This window comes from Equus caballus, chromosome 16 (genome assembly GCF_041296265.1).
Source record: "Equus caballus isolate H_3958 breed thoroughbred chromosome 16, TB-T2T, whole genome shotgun sequence".
NCBI lineage: Eukaryota > Metazoa > Chordata > Mammalia > Perissodactyla > Equidae > Equus > Equus caballus.
In genome coordinates, this window is record NC_091699.1 from 77,445,213 (window position 1) to 77,461,405 (window position 16,193).

Here is a 16,193-nt window from a genome sequence, read left to right on the forward strand (position 1 = left end):
TTCTCCCAGTTTCCCCTCTCAGACCTGCTCCTCCTGCGGCAGCCAGTGGAGATGGGAGGATCCTTGGCAAAGATGGAGAGCAGGGTCCTCTGGCTGCAGGGGATGGTGGAAAGGCCAGGCCAGGCCCACGGGATGAGCTCCAGGAGGCCGAGGTGGGGAAGTTCGGGTTGCTGTGCCCTTCAGTGCTGCCTGGCAGGAAACAGGCAGGGGTAACAAATGCCCTCTGACAGCTGGGAGGAAGCAGCAGGGAAACTGCAGCGGTGGCAGGAAGCAGGCTCCCTGCCGTGTCCTGTCGTGCTTTCGGGAGGCTGCCTTTGGCTCTGGTGCCTGGTGCTGTGGGGCGGGATGGTGCTGGGGGAGGTGGCGAGGGTGGGAGCTTTTTATCACCCAAGTTACAGAGAAAGAGGGGCTGGGGGGCAGGGGAGGGAATGAAGGCAATATGCCTTTAGGATGCAATTTGCAATAAACGAATTACAAATTTGGCTGAGTCCTTCCTGCACCCAGACAGGGTATAAGTGAATCAACGTGGTACCTGGGAATTGCCAGCTTCCTGCAAGCATCAATATTCTTGTATGTTTGTCTTTTGAACGGCATAGTGTTAAGTCAAACATGAATTCAGACCTCAGCCTCACCACTAATGGGCTGGATAATGGGACAAACTCTCCATTCTCTCCAAGCCCATGGTTCTAGAGGAGTCGCTGGGGTCACAGAGCCTGCTGGAAGGCTGCTCCGGTGCCACTCTCCGGTCCTTGGCTACAGAGCATTGCCACCTCTGTTTCCCTGGGTGCTTAATTACCCAGAATATTCCTGGGCTGGTGGAGTCTCTGTCTCTCCGGGCACTGCTGAAAATATCAGAACACAAGACTGGAGCTCCTCCCACACGATTGTGTTCACTTTTCTTGTTAGAACGAACAACCGTAACTTGGTAGATGTTGGCAGACCTCCCTTCCCTCAGGCCAGCAGCATTCTGATCTTGGACATACCTGTCCACGAGCCCACGAAGGCTCAGGCTGTGGGGGTCTTCGCACTGGGGTCTCCTCCTCCAGCTGCAGCTGCTTCCCTGGGGTCCTGAACAGACGTCTCCCCTGGGCTCATTTTATTTCCTGCCCTTCTGTGATCTGCAAACGGTGTCCCCAGTTGCTGGCTGCCCCGGATGTTATACAACCTGAAACCCATGGCCGGCTGGTCTCCAGACTCCCCTTATTTTCCCAGGAGGAGAGGTGCTTACTTATTTCCTTTTTCAGTCCCCATCGTTTCCTCTTTCCTCTCCTCCAGTGGATGGCTCTCACTCTAGCACTCTTCTGCCAACCAGAGTGTCACTTCTAGCCTTTTCCGAAGACCTTTTCTTTCCAGTTAGTCTGCATTCATTCATTCAATCATCAAACATGTACCAGGCCCCTACTGTGTGTCAAGCCCTGGTGAATGAAAAAAGGCACCAAGCCTGCCCTTGTGGAACTTATGTCATACGGGGGAGATGGAGCTTGATCCATAACCTCACAATATGCAGAATCGCAGAGAGAAGTGCTGTGAAGAAAAGGCCCAAAGAACTGTGAAATTGTGCCCAAAGTGAACATGATGGAGTGTGAGCATTTGAAAAGGCTCCCCTGAGGAGGTGATGTGTGAACTGAGATCAGGAGTGAGCTAGGAGGCCCCTGGGGAGGAGGAAGGGAGGGCGACGGAGAACAATCTGGTGGGGGAAAGGCTTGTGCAAGGACCACTTCCCAAGACCAGCGGTTCTCACCCTGGTGCAAGCTGGAATCATCTGGAAAGCTTTTAAAAATACGGCTGCCTGGATTCTGGTCTCAGCAGTCTTGCTGGAATTGGTCTGGGGTGTGGCCTGGGCATCAGGGCCTTTAAAAGTTGAGGTGAGAATGGCTCCCTAACAGGTCTCCCACACTGCAGGGAGTAAACTTCCCAACCACGTCCTTTCAGGATGCTCTTCTCAGTACCAAGGCAGAATAAATATGCTGAGCATTTCAAACATTTCATTTTCTTCCAGAAGAAATCAAAGAAACCCACATTCAGGAATTCCTTTGTAAGTCTCCTATATATAAAATTAAATAAAATGAGTAAAAAAATAAAAGTCATCCATCAGCAATGTGTTCATTAGTAAGAAGTCCCTGTTAAAAATGGTCTAAACAAAATTGTTTCTCATGCAACAAGGAAGTCCAGAGGTGGACGATGGCTGGCTTTGGTTCAGACTCCAAGTGTCACTCTCAGGGTCCCAGGCCCCAGGAGGCCCTGATCTTTCCTGCATGTTGGCTTCTCTTCTCACACTTGTTACTTCATGGTTGCAGTATGGCTGCTGCAGCACCAGACATCTTATCTGTCTTCAAGGCAGGAAGAAGGAGGAAGCTATGTCTCCCATCAGCTATGTTTCTCCCTTATCAGGATAGACTTTCCCAGATGCCCACCCTTCTCCCACCACAGTCCTTGCATTGGCTAACAGTTTGGCACATGATCACCTCCAGATGCAAGGGACTCTGGGAAGTAGAATGCCTACCTGTCTAGTCTCTAAAGTATAGAAAGAGGAGAGGGAGAAAGAGGCTTGAGAAAGATGCTGCCACACCTAGCGTGGTTGAGGGACTGCAGAGAACATCGCCTCCTCCGCATCTTAGATCAAAAGCATCTCTTTGAACTTCTCCCTCAGGCCTACCCTGAAATAACATGGACTTCAACCTTCCTTCTGTTGTGAAGGTTGCTCACATCCCCTGGGCTGTGTGGTTTTCTCTTCCTGGGCTCTAGTAACACAGCAATCTGTTGCTTCCTAGGACAACTTGTAATGGGACCCAAAGGGGAAAGAGGATTTCCTGGGCCTCCTGGAAGATGTCTGTGTGGAACCTCCGTGAATGTGAATAACCCTTCCTACGGGGAATCCACGTACGGGCCCAGTTCCACGCGAGTCCCTGTGGTAAGGCTCTTCTGGGTGAAGGCTTGGGTGGTATTCCATTGGGCCCTCCCACCTGATCCTCTCGGGACTTTGTAAAAGCCTTTTAGTAAAACTTATTTCCCCCATTATACTTGGTACACACTCACTATGGGAAATTGGAAAATAAGGGAAAATCAAAAGAAGAAAACCAAACTGTCCATTTGGTCATGGGTCCACTTTGGAGGGTTTTCTTTGTCTTTTTTTAAGAACAAAAAATTATAGAAAATTTCAAATAAATACAAAAGTGGAACAAATCATGTAATGAACCTCCATGTACCCTTCACCCAATTCAACAATCATCATCTCATGGCCAATCTCATGTCCTCTTTACGCCTGCACACTAGTGCCCACCCTCCCTTGGACTATTTTGAAGTAAACCCTGGACACCCATTCATCATAAATATCGTTCGAATGGATGCTTAATCAGCCATCCATCATGTGGCTATGCCGCGATTTGTTTAACCGGTGCCCTCCTGTCGGATATTTATAGGGTACTCCCAAGCTTTTCACTAATGTAAATGACCCTGTAATGAACACCTTTGAGTAGAAGAATTTTTTAAAGAATCATTTCCAGATGTTGAATTACTTGACTAGATGACATCACCCTTTTTTTCAAGTCTTGGGAATATTTTAAATGTTTAAAAAATTATAAATCACGGATATTTTTATTTCAAACTCAGACGTTGGGAAGTGAATTGAGAAGATGTGGGAATCAGCACATTCCTCCCCACATTGGGAGGAACACTGGAGCGTCGTCACAGGCGAACTCCCCTGCCCACTGTTACCAGTCCAAGGACAGAGAGTCTGTTTCCTCCACCAGCTTTTCCCTGGCTCCCTGTAGAGGGGTTTTCTGGAATCCTCACCAGTGTGTTCTCTGGCAGATTTTTGTGGTCAACAACCAGGAGGAGCTTGAGAGGCTGAACACCCAAAATGCCATTGCCTTCCGCAGAGACCAGAGATCTCTGTACTTCAAGGACAGCCTTGGCTGGCTCCCCATCCAGGTACCCAAGGCGGGCACTCAGGTCACACCCTGCCCAGGAAAGGGACACATCTTTAAAGGAAGGGAAGGCCAACACTTGGGCCTGGCACAGAGCTTCCGGCAGTCTGTTTCCATGGAAGGGCTGCGCATCTTTCCTCACTGTTTCTGAGCAGCTCTCCATGCCCCTGCTCCCCAAATAGAACCTCCTCTCTGAGCCCAGGTTCCAGACAATTGCGCGTCCCTGCACTTCCAGGCTGCCATCTTGATCTGGCCCCGCCTTGCTGCCAACAGCCCAGCTCTGGGCGACAGGAAAGGAGTGCCTTTCCCACCCAGGAGGAAGCCGAGGGCTGCCCCCCAGCAGTGTCCCCTTCACCCAGAGCCCATCCCCGGTGCCAACGACCTGCCTGGCGTGCTGTCCCTGGTAACTGTGGTGTGTTTCTTTGGCCAGCTCACCCCTTTCTACCCTGTGGACTACACTGTAGACGACCGCGGCTCCTGCGGGGACGGGGTCCTGCAGCCCGGCGAGGAGTGTGATGATGGGAACAATGATGTGGGCGATGACTGCATCAGTAAGTGGGCCCAGACTAGGGCGGCCTGGAGCTTGAACTGCCAGCGGGGCAGGTCAGGGCAAGTCCTGGACACCAGCTGTGCTGGTTTGGAACCTTTGGAGAGCCGGAGGGTGGGTGTACCCGCCTGCTGTGGGGATGACCCTCCCCCTTCAGGCCAAATGTTAATTCTTCCACCATCCAGGATGTCATGGGGGTTGGTGTCAAGGATCTTGCCCCCAGAGAAGCCACCAGGACCTCCCTTTTTTCTAGATCCTACTTCTTGGCAAAACCTACATTCCAGTCCACAGTGTTTATCAAAAGATAGAGGTGATACAGGAGTGAAAGGCAAAAAGGAGAAGCCAAGAACTTGAATCAAGACTCACTTCCACCAGCCGGAGCCCTAGGAGGAAAACCCTTTTTCGGGGAGGTGGGCTGGCCAGGGCTGCCTTCAGGCATATGGGATGCTCCTGAGAGAGGCGGGCAGCATAGTGCTGGAGGCTTTGCTTTGCTTTCTTTTTTTTTAAAGTAACAAAAGCAGGAGGTGAGGTGGAAAGCCTGGGCTGTAGAGTCAGACAGAACAGAGTCTGAATACCGGCTGAGAAGCAGCGCTGAGAGGCAGCGGCTCACCCTGGGGCTCAGGGAGGGGGCTGCCTGGCAACTGAGGGATGGAGGGCAGTTTACAGCTCTGAGCCTCACTTTCCTCCGCTGAGAGATGGGGATGACTGTACTGACTGCTCTGTCAGTGGACGCGTGCATGGATCATCTGGGGGTAATGGGGGTTTGACACCCCTTCACTGAAGTATTTTTATGCCCTTGCTGTGAGGAGCCAGGCCCCGGCTCAGGGCTGGGGACGTGTAGCTGCAAAGTCGTGTGCCTTGCCCTCAAGAAGCCCAGGGGAAGGATGACAGTGTGGAGGGGAAGGCATGTGCAGTATGGGTGTGGGGATGAGAAGCTGCTGATTCTCTCAGGGTAGCTGCGCTGCCCATGACAGGTCCCAGGACGGTCACCTGGTCACCTGGTTACCCCTGGGAGGCTGGCTTTGCCTGAAGTCCCTTCTGCCCAGGGGGGAGACACCATCAAATAGGAGATCACACAGCAGGAAGGAACTGATGCGGCCTCGAAGCCCTGTGGAGAGGAGAGTGGGGTTCATACTCCAAGACCCTCCCCTTGTGTGAGAACAGAGACCCCGTTGGGGCTCATCTGGCTCCCCAGGGACATGGGCTTACCTACCCTGGAAGCTCTCTGTAGACAGACAAGAGCCCCTGTGGCTGTCACTTGTGCCTGATGCTCACTGTCTCCTGCCCCTCACCACGGGAACCCTCAGTGGTCTGTGAGGGGAGGCGGTGTCCATGCCCCAGGTTCGAGGTAAGGACAGCGGGGCCTGGAGAAGCCAAGTGGCCTGCCTACAGTCCCCCGGCTAGGAGGTGGCCAGTCTGGGCTGAAGCCCGGGCTCCTTGTTCTCTGTCGGTGTGGGACTCAGGGGTCTGAGGGACAGTCCCTGGACTCATCTGAAGCTTTGTGGAGGTCTGTTCAAGGGGGCGCATGCTCTGGGCGGGTCCTTGAGGCCACACATTCCTACAGGCCGAGGCCGGTCTGTGCCAGCCCTGCCCCTTCTCAGGGCTCACTTCCTTGTGTCCTCTCAGGCTGTCACCGGGCGTACTGTGGAGACGGTCACCGGCACAAGGGCGTGGAGGACTGTGATGGCTCCGACTTTGGCTACCTGACGTGCGAGACCTATCTCCCTGGGTAGGGACCGCCTCCCGTGCTATTATGACACCCCTGCCTCCCTCCTCCCCTGCTCTCCTTCACAAATATTTTAAAGTGCCTCTTCTGTTCCTGGTACTTTCTAGACAGTGAGGTATGGTGACAAATAACAAGCACATGGTCCCTGCTCCCCCAGGGGAGACAGGCGATAAACACATAACCGCTCCGTGGCCCTCTCAGAGCAGCCTGCATGCCGCTGAGGCCGAGCTGAGACAGACACAGCCACCAGCTGGGCCGTCTCCCACCCCCGGCAGGCCTGTGGGTGCAAGTGAGATCACGCCAGCTTTAATATCTAATTTTGCTGCCTCTTGGCTCCTCCAAGAAAACCCCGAGAACTTAGTCTTCCCCTCAAGGACCCCCGAGTTATTTCCGAGCCTCTTCAGTGGGTGTTCATGTTGCTCCAGATAAGTATTCTAGTGTCCTGGCCTCCACGTTGACATCTCCTGAGCAAACTGAGGGCCGCTGGCCCTCTGAGGCACTGATTCCATGCCCAGAACATGGCCTCCTAGGCTCCTTTCAAGGTGCAGAATGGTGCCATGTTCCCCTTAATCCTCACAGAACCAGAGTTGTATACACTCTAGGGAAAAGGGGGAGGCCATTCCTCCCCGTTGCCGTCCACATCCTGCTTCTGCCTTGGCTCCAAAGTGGATTGCTGGCCCCTCATACCTCCTAAGTCCCTCAAGAGTCCAAGTTCTCCAGCCCTGGCTTCCAACCCTGTTCTTCTGTTAGGCTTGGATCCAGGCCCTCAGCAGGGCTAGGAAGCAGACACAAGACCTGTCTCTCTATTGCACCCTCCCTGCTCTCTCTTCCAAGGCGGTCTCCTCAGTGCTCACCCCCAGATGCATATCAACATATCAAACCAGGCTGGGGGAACTACAGACTTGTAGTCACCCCCAAACCCTTGAGCACTGTAGGCTTGGCCAGGACCACACTGCCTCTATGTGTCTGTCGGCACTGCCACCTCCCTGAAGTAAGGAGGGCTCCTAATAGGCACCTGCCAGAGAGTTGGTGGAAGGTCTAAGCTGGTTGATGGCTCCATGGAGACAACTGAGTGTAGACAATTGGACATGGAGTACAGGATCACGCAGAGCCCAGGGCTCACCTACTGACTCACTGTGGTCACTCACCTAACCCCTAGAAGCTGCAGGGGATGCTTGTGAATATGGCTATAATGTATAACACATTGTCTCAGGATTGGCACTTGGGCTTACAGAGGTATAGACTGTGTTGTCCAATATGGTAGCCTCTGGCCACATGGGGCTATTTAAATCTAAATTAATGAAAATGAAATAAAATTAAAAATCCAATTCTTCCATCACACTAACCTTATTTCAAGAGCTCAATAGCCACGGATATGGCGAGTGGCTGCCATATTGGACTGCATAGAAATAGAACATCTGCATCAGTACAGTACAATGCAATGGACTGCGCTGGAAGACTTTCAGGCCTTGAGAATGGGGTGAGTCCCTTGGAGATGCTGTGTTAAGAGCAAGGCTGCCAACCCCTTCCACCCAGATCCCTCAGCTGGGCTCAAGGGAAAAAGCCCCAGAGTCCTGGGCTCAGCTGCCCCAAGCCCCTTACCCCAAACGGGAACGAGAACAGCCTCTATAGAACACTGAGCCCTTAGTACTGGGGGAGCAGTGGCTGCTGTTGGGTGAGGTCTGACAAACATCACCAGAGGTGGCCTTTTAGAACTTGGCTTTGTCCTCAGGGCTGGGCAGGAGCCCTCCTGCCCAGTGCCGGGTGTCCGCCCTGACCCGTGTCCGCCTCCCGCAGGTCGTATGGAGACCTGCAGTGCACCCCGTACTGCTACATCGACTCCACGCCCTGCCGCTACTTCACCTGAGGGGCACGAGGAGAGCTGGGCTGCATCCCACGGAACTGGCAGCAGCTTCTCCACCCTCGTCAAGCTGACCTGGCACCACCTGGTCCAGTTTCCACCAACTTCACGCGACAAAAACAAGGACAAACTCTTGCTGCTAAGATGCTCTTCTGACTCAGTCCGACTGGAAGAACTTAGGACCACCACATCCTGTCTTAATCCAAAGTACCCGAAGACCTTCCACATGCCCAACCTGGGAACTGTTCCCCATCACTGCCATTTGGCCAATAGCTGACCCACAGCACCCCTTCTCTTCTGGAGTGTTGCCGCCGCAGGCCGCGCACTGGCTTAGCACTGTTAGACACACTCAGACCTGCGGGGCTGCCTGAGCTTGTTCTCATCCCGTTTGGAGCGTCTGGGGTACAGGCCTCTCTGCTCCTCTGACCTCTGGAAATGCGGGCGTTCTCAGCCAAGACAGCCGGCCATCCGGCCTCTCCAGGCCCGTGAACCACAAAGCAGGGAGGTGGGCCTGTCCTCTTGGGGTGGCTCCCAGCTTTGGACTCGCTGAGGGACCCCTAACTGGCCACAGCCCAGCACAGCCTCATGTGGATGCAGCTCCCCCAGGAAGAGACCCAACTGTGAAAAAGTACTGAGAAAGCCACCAAACCCGTGCTCTGGCCGGGTAGAGGGTGGAGGCTCAGCTGGGTGCTTGCCATGCGGACAATAGCAGAGCAGTGGCCTTTTGCTTCTCAACGTTTCCCAAAGGGGTGGCCCTCGTGGTTTCACCATCCCCCCGCACCATCTTGACCTCGTGGCTCTCTGTACTTTGGCCTCTGTTTTGTGAATGCCCCTCATATCCATTTCTTGTTTAGGAGATTCGCTAGCAGAGGGTGACCTCCTGAGGCCACGCCCAGGCAGGTTCTCGGTCTTTCCTCAGTCATTAGGAAAACACTGCCTGGGGTTCCACACCGGGGACCCCATTACTGAGGACATGCTCTAGGCAGAGACGGTTTCTGTCCTAAGCTCCAGCTCCTGGCTGCCTGCTGACTCCTGTGAGCACCACGACCTCCCTTCTGTGTCCCCATAGTGCATAGCCTGGTCCTCATGTCTGTGTACCAAGCCCCCCACGTCTCTACAGGGTCCTGAGTCCTGCATGTCTGTGGGCTGCCTTTCATCACCATCTTTCCGGAATGGGGTTTTAGCTTTGTTTTGGAAAGGTGTCCCCCGACCGCAGACCTCAAATGGGATTTGCCCATTTGTTACCAGATGGAGAGACACTCCTGGGCTTTTGTACAAAGCCATTTAATGTGCTTGAGTCTCTGGGACTTCAGGCCTAGTGGGCCATCCATCGTCCTGGTGGTCTGTAGTGGACGACATCAGCCCGAGGCGGGGGTGTCTTCAGAGGTGGGCACATTGGTCAGCCCGATTCCCTCAGCCCCTACTGCAAGTCCTCGGGTGATGGCCCCCCTACGTAAAGCCAGCATCTTCATACTGGGATCTCTGGATGGGAAATCAAGAAATAAAGGCAGTTCATTTCCCCACTGTGGCTCTCTCGTCCCTGGGGGTTGGGGGCCAGTGTCTTAGCACTGCTGGTTAAAATGAGGGGGCTGAATTCGTCTGCTACCTAGACTATGCAGAAGGTTCTAGAATGTGGAAGCAGTCCCACTCCCTCAAGGACAAGGGAGGAAACTAAGGTCTGGAGATGTGGAGGGACTTGCTCAAGGTCCTAAAGCCCCATCTTGCTAACTCAGCCCCGCCCCCAGCCTTGTTTTAGGATCTTGTTTAGGACACGACAGAGATCCAGTACTGCCCTTGGACCTGGCCAAGAGTGGCCCTGTCCTGGGTCCCACTCCTTGCAGGGCACTTCTCTGGCCCTCCCCTAGCTGTGACCTTCCCCATAGGGCAGGGAGTCTGGGAAGCCAAGGTGACATGCCCACTGGAGCTGGCACACCCCTCTCCCAGACCAGGCTCCAGCTACCCAGGAAACCACAGTTCCCCACCCAAGCGGTCCTGAGCCTGCTTCCAGGGCTCACACTCTTCCCCATGTCTGTGCTCCTGAGTGTGAGTATGGCCTGCACACACCTGGAAGCACCCACGGTGGCCAGGGGCAAGCTGTTCATAGGGGTTATAGATGGAGCTTAGTTCGCAGGCTTGGGGTTTCCTCTCAGTGTGCGATGGGCCAGGGGCAGGGCTGGGGCCATCTCCTTGTGCTGCCACACGCTGGCACAGAACTTTGACGAATCTAAAAATTCCATATTCAAACCTGGCTTTCCAGGTCTTTCGGAACGTGTACCTGTCACGGTGAGCAGAGAGAACATATCTCAGAACAGTAGTTAGTTGATTAGACTGTAAATCCTGCGACAGAGGGGTGTGAGCCTCCTGCTGTCCTCCATCCCCAGCCCCACAACATTAGAGGGGGGCCTGTCTCCAGCTGTTTCAAGGGAGAGTTCTGAAAGGCTTGGGAGATGAAAGGATTCAAAGTCATACGTCTTAAATATATATATAATAATAGTAATTCCACCCCTTTGGCACTGTGCAATGGAGGATGAAAGATCAGGGAAGCTGGGTGGCCCCCAGCCCTTCCCTGAAATGCTAACTGTGGTGTAGGGAGCAGGTTCCCCAGAGACAGGGGCTTCTGTGAGCAGGCCAGGCAGCCACAGAATAGGTAGCTGAGAGCGCACCTCTGCCAGGTAAACGTGTGCTGAGCTCATCCACTAGTCCGCGGGAAGTTGAGGTGCCGCAGTGTGGTGGGAGGAGCACTGAACTGGGAGTCCTGGGACCTAGGTTCATACCTGGTTCATCATTTCACACAGCCTCCATTTCCTCACCTAAAATAGACTTTAAGCAAGGGCTGGATCTTCTTCCAACTCTAACAGCTTGTGAGTGTGGACTCTGTGCTCCACTGTGACAGGGCACGCCCCAGGAGTGGCAATAGATTACCTCAGCTGCTCCCAAGGCTGTCACATGGAGTGGCTGAGAATATCACAAGGTCTTCAGAGGTCTTCAGAGCCTCAAAGGAGGCTATTGCCAGTCCAGAGGCTCTCGTTGGCAAGTAGCAGGAAATCCAATTTAAATATGATATAAACGACAGGGTAGAATTTATTGGCTCATATAACTTAAAAATTCCTGTAGTGGGGTGGAGATCAGGCATGGTTCAATCAAAGCACCCACTCCATTCCTCTACTTGAGCTATCTTCTCAGCTATTTGCATCTCTCCTGTTAGTCTGAGCCTTAGGGTGGTCATGAGCAGACTGCTGTAGTTGCAGTCTTATTCTGCACCCTGCAATAGCCAGAGGAAGAGAGAACATCTATTCCAGTGGCTCTGAAGAAATTTGTTTCCAGAAGCCCCTTGCAAATCTTGCCTTGAGCCTCACTGGTCATACACCCATTCCTGACCCAATTCCTATCATCAGGAGGATGTCACCTGCTGATTGTATTAGAGCCTGGTTCCTGAAGCCACAGTGGCAAAGGTTATACGATTACTCTTAGCTCACTCCCTGGAGATTCTCCAGAAGCTCACAGGCTACAGGGGAAGGGGTGGCTACTGGACCAAACGCTGCGGAGAAGGAATAGAGAACAGTGCTGGGCACACATCGCCCAGCACAGCGGCCGTCTCTCCACTTTCGCTTTTCCTGTTGGTAGGATCAGGTGCTGAGGCACTTGGGGCAAACATTTGGGAAGACTGCCCATACCCAGCAGGCTTAGTTGTTCTGACAGGTCCACTCAGAGAGGTTGTCTCTCATAGGCTGCTGCAGGTCATGAAAGATGTGGGGCAGATTGTGAAAAAAGCAAAAAATTGGAGCCACACACCTGGACGTGAAGCTCTGTTACCAACTTGCTGTTTAATTATCCTGCATAATTTGCTTAACTTCTCTGAGTCTCTGTTTTCTCATCTATATACTGGGCATAATAGTACCTTATTTCAGGGCTGTGTTGAATTTTAGTGATCACATGGTTAAAATTTCTGACACCTAGAAACTGATTAGGAAGTGTTATTTAATGGCCCAGGCCAATCAATCATCTCTTTGGGGAGCAGGGGTATTTTTCTTCCCTCTTTGAGGCTGGTTACATGAGTTCACTTCTGACAGCAGTTTGGACCACAGCCTTTACTGCAAAGCAGTGAAGAAGAGCAGTGGTCCTCAAACTCTGCTTCACGACAGCCCATCTGATGAATACCCCCTGGGCCGAACCTGCGGATCAACAGAATTAGGTTTACAAACACCAGAGGAACAGTGGGTGTCTCATCACACGCAGACAGACAAGATCACGATAGGATCTGGGGATGGGTGGAGTGTAAGTAGAATGTTAATAAAGCAGTGCTGGGACAGGCGTAAAGGAAAGCAGGCTGTGTATAAAGGGGCTGACGGCAAGCCTGGACTATGAGGTGGACCCAGGTCCTGATTCCTTGGAAAACTACAAAGTTAAGAAAAACGCAGAATGTGGTACCTGAGAACCCCTATCAGAAGTTCTAGGGGCCGGCCCGGTGGCCGAGTGGTTAAGTTTGCACACTCCGCTACGGTGGCCCAGGGTTTCGCTGGTTCGGATCCTGGGCGTGGACGTGGCACTGCTCATCAGGCCACGCTGAGGCGGCGTCCCACACAGCACAACTAGAAGGACCTGCAACTCGAATAAACAACTATATACTGAGGGGCTTTGGGAAGAAGAGGAGGGAAAAAAAAGATTAGCAACAGATGCTAGCGCAGGTGCCAATCTTTGAAAAAAAGTTCTGCATCAGGGTGGAAATTGAAACTGCTTCTCTGTGTCAGTGACTCACGTGGCTCAGGTCTTCCAGGCAAGAGTGGAATGTTCCGTTCTTACTGAGAGGCTTGCAAACTGCAAAGTTTTGACAGTCCATGATTTCAGTCACAGTTTTGCAGTGATTTTGGTTCAGGTGGCAGGCGTGACAAAGCAAGGCTGGGTATGTCATTGGAAAGAAAGCAGGAGTCACTCAAAGGAGTGATTATGACACTTTTGAGCTGTAGCGGTGACCTTGGGAGAAAGACTGCTCCCTGTTAACTTGCAGCTGGCTTCAGTGTCGGCTCCAGGAGTCTCACAAACGGCAGGGCACGGGGCTGACTTTCACTCAGTCTGGACAGGTTTTTTCACTGGTTCTTTCACCAGCAATAGAAGCCCGAGCTCTGCTCAACTATCCCCACAGATCTTCCTGTGGTTGGGATTCTCTGGGCCAGCCCAGAAGCTCCTACCATATCCAGGAAAGTGTGGGGATGGGGTTTGGCCACAGGACTCTTCTCTATCTTCCCGCAAAGCTGTTTGAGTGAGAAGTTTGCAAGCAAAGTAAGGTCTTTGAAGGAAGCTTGGTAACTAGTACTTAGGAACCGGTGCTTGGGAAGTGGGCAGGACAAAGTTTCTGAGCATCGTGGGACACACCGGTCATCCACCACTCAATTAGGGGCATAGAGGGCACATATGTGTCAAACTGCTTAAGAATCGCCAAACCTCGTTATAATTACTGGGCCAACCTGCGGCCCAATGACTGCTTTACTTGAGCTGCTGGCCCCATCTCTTCCCTAGAGTAGAGTGAAGCAATTTAAATTTTCAGTGAAACTCAGATCTTCCATTTGTGTGGTAACAATGAGCTCACAGGTCAAGGACCTTGGTGATTTGCCAAGGAGACTGTTACACATGAGTTACCCATAGTTACCACTGATGGGCCCCGAGGACCCAGGAGTGTGGTTTATTGCCAGCATCTTCATTTCTAACCACTCTGAGAGGGTTGCAAATCACACAAGACTAGTGGGTTAAGGACTCCCCACCCCACCTCATCCAATCCCCGCTGAGAAATACAGGAAGAGAACTCACGTTGCCTTTATCAGAGGGGCTTTCTCTATGGTGGTTCATCTGAGTTCATTTCAGCCCCAGACAGCTGACTTTTTGAGTCAGACAAGTCTACAAGGAACCACCTCATAAAGGAACAAATTGGTTATTTCCCCTGCCCTCTGTCCCCCTTTGCTGCACTCTCTTTAGAAATGAAAAGGGGCCCATGTAACACTGAAATTCTGCTGCTGAGACACTAGTATCATCTTAAGAGCATTTCATTTGTGTTATTTTGGCCCCTATAATTTCTTTAAGGGCAATGGTGAATTTTCTTGTTTGTAATGTTCCAACCCATAAACAGCACCACACTCCACTGCATGCCCCACCCAGGTTACCCTCAATCCAACATCTAGGATGGGAAGTTGAAGGCAGTCATGGGTCATCACTTGAGGCTCACCAAGAGACTTCTGTCCTGGGTCAGTGGTTCCCAAGCTTTAGGGTTCATGAAGTGAAGGGCATGTCAGAACAGATTACTGGGTCCCACCCTCAAGTTTCTGATTCAGTAGGTCTAGGCTGGGGCCTGAGAATTTGCATTTCTAACAGGGTCTCAGAGGATGCTGATGCTGATGGACCAGGGGCCACATTTTAAGAGCCACTGCTCTAGGGAGAGGTCTCATCTGAGAATATTACAGAAGACTAGACCAAAAATACAGGGAGGAAAAGTGGGGACTTGAGTGAGCAGATTTTTATACTTTCCCATTAAAGAGGTGGAGTCTATGTCCTTCCCTCTTGAATCTAGGTGGGCTTTTGATGCTTTGACCAATAGAATACTGTAGATGGAATGCTATGTGACTTCCTAAGCTAGGTCATAAAAGGGCATGCAGCTTCTCAGAACATACATTCTATTCTAGGAGAAAGCAGCCATCACGTAAGAAGACTGACAGCCCTGAAACTGCCATGCTAGAGAGGCCATGTAGGCCCTCTGGTTGATGGTCTCAAATGAGCCTGCTTCCAGCCATCCCCATCATGGCGCCAGACATGTGAGTGAAGCCAACCTGGACTCTCCAGTCGTGTCCACCTGCCAACCGAGTACCAGTGAGGGATCTCAGCTGAAGCCACAAGGAGCAGGATTGCCCATCCAAGCTCTGTCTTAATTCCTAACCAGCAGATTCCATGAGCTAAAATGGCTGTTGTTTTAAGCCACTAAGTTTTGGGGTAGTTTGTTACTCAGCAATAGATAACCAGAATAGTACTCTAGGTTAGAAAGGGTAGGAAGGAAGCAAACTACATGCAGTGAATCAGGAGGAAAGCGCCAAGCCTAGAGGAGCCATTGGCTTGGGTTTGGCGCCCTCTGCAGGAAACATGAATAGAAATCTATCCTCATGCCAGGAGAAACGCCAGAGCTAGGAGGGGCCTCGGTGATCACATGGCCCAGGGTTCTCAACCATGGTGGAGAGCTGGGGTATGTGGAGGTAGTAGACTGATTGCAATAATAGCCATGGTTCTATACCTCCCCACATAGACACCTTTCTAACGTACTTTACAACTCCTCCCATCAACCGGTGGAGTCTATTTCCCCATCCCTTGATTCTAATCTTGGCCCTGTGACTTGCTTTGGCCAAAGACATGTTAGCAGTTGTGACAGAGGCAGTTGTGTTTCCTCTCTCACTCTAGCATCTCTGCCTTTGCCTCGACAATATGCCCTGGCTAGGCTGCCAGAGGATAAGACACATGGAGCCGACCTGAGTTGCCCCAGTTGTGCTGGCCAAGGCCATCCTAGATCAACTGGATTTGTCAACTGTCAGGCATATGAAGGAGGCCAGTCAAGACCAGAACTGTCCAGCCACTCCGGTGTAAATCACTAATCCAGACCTGTGAGCAAAATAAATGCTTATTATTTTAAGCCACTGAGTTTGGGGATGGTTCATTACATGTCATTGTAGTGCCAACAGTTAGCAGAGGGTCAAACACTACCACTTATTTCCCCACTGAGAGTCCTGGTTCAAGTCTAACTCCCATCTCCATCTCAGGAAATAGGAGCCAGTTGCAGAATAAGCAGCAGAGGATTCCCAGCCGAGTTCTCTTAAGGTATAACTGTATTCAATCCAAACTTATGGAGCATCCGTTAGGTGAAAGACACCACAGAGAATTAAAAAGGAATATGGGATCCAAACCGGCAAACCCCGGGCCGCCGAAGCAGAACGTGTGAACTTAACCGCTGCACCACGTGCAGACATGGCACCGCTCATCAAGCCATGCTGAGGCAGGCGTCCCACATATAAAGTAGAGGAAGATGGGCACGGATGTTAGCTCAAGGCCAGTCTTCCTCACCAAAAAGAGGAGGATTGGCAGCAGATGTTAGCTCAGGGCTAATCT

At 52.0% G+C, this 16,193-nt stretch overlaps 1 protein-coding gene and 2 long non-coding RNA genes across 8 annotated transcripts in view; 2 read left to right on the forward strand and 1 right to left on the reverse strand.

Moving 5' to 3' along the window:
• COLQ (collagen like tail subunit of asymmetric acetylcholinesterase) overlaps positions 1–9,583 on the forward strand; it is a 57,504-nt gene extending 47,921 nt beyond the window's left edge. For all 4 annotated transcript variants that reach the window (XM_001496422.7, XM_070238132.1, XM_023620904.2 and 1 more), the window contains 5 exons: positions 2,772–2,911; positions 3,811–3,930; positions 4,357–4,477; positions 6,100–6,202; positions 7,997–9,583. In XM_001496422.7, coding sequence (XP_001496472.4) covers positions 2,772–2,911; positions 3,811–3,930; positions 4,357–4,477; positions 6,100–6,202; positions 7,997–8,066 — 554 coding nt within the window. In that variant the 3' untranslated portion in view covers positions 8,067–9,583. The remainder of the gene's footprint in view (positions 1–2,771; positions 2,912–3,810; positions 3,931–4,356; positions 4,478–6,099; positions 6,203–7,996) is intronic.
• Positions 9,329–13,083, reverse strand: LOC111768412 (uncharacterized). Of its 3 annotated transcripts, none has more exons than XR_002800765.2 (4): positions 12,817–13,083; positions 10,724–12,232; positions 10,125–10,335; positions 9,329–9,542 (listed from the first exon to the last, which is right to left on the reverse strand). It is a non-coding gene; the product is annotated as an uncharacterized lncRNA (long non-coding RNA). The 3 variants fall into 3 exon arrangements; XR_011427027.1 differs by having other exon boundaries at positions 9,407–9,542; positions 10,871–12,232; XR_011427026.1 differs by having other exon boundaries at positions 9,407–9,542; positions 10,871–12,232; positions 12,489–13,083.
• A 116-nt stretch (positions 13,084–13,199) lies between these two features.
• LOC106781839 (uncharacterized) lies at positions 13,200–15,720 on the forward strand. Its single transcript, XR_001378602.3, has 3 exons — positions 13,200–13,337; positions 14,729–14,857; positions 15,492–15,720. It is a non-coding gene; the product is annotated as an uncharacterized lncRNA (long non-coding RNA).
• The last annotated feature ends 473 nt before the right edge of the window (positions 15,721–16,193 follow it).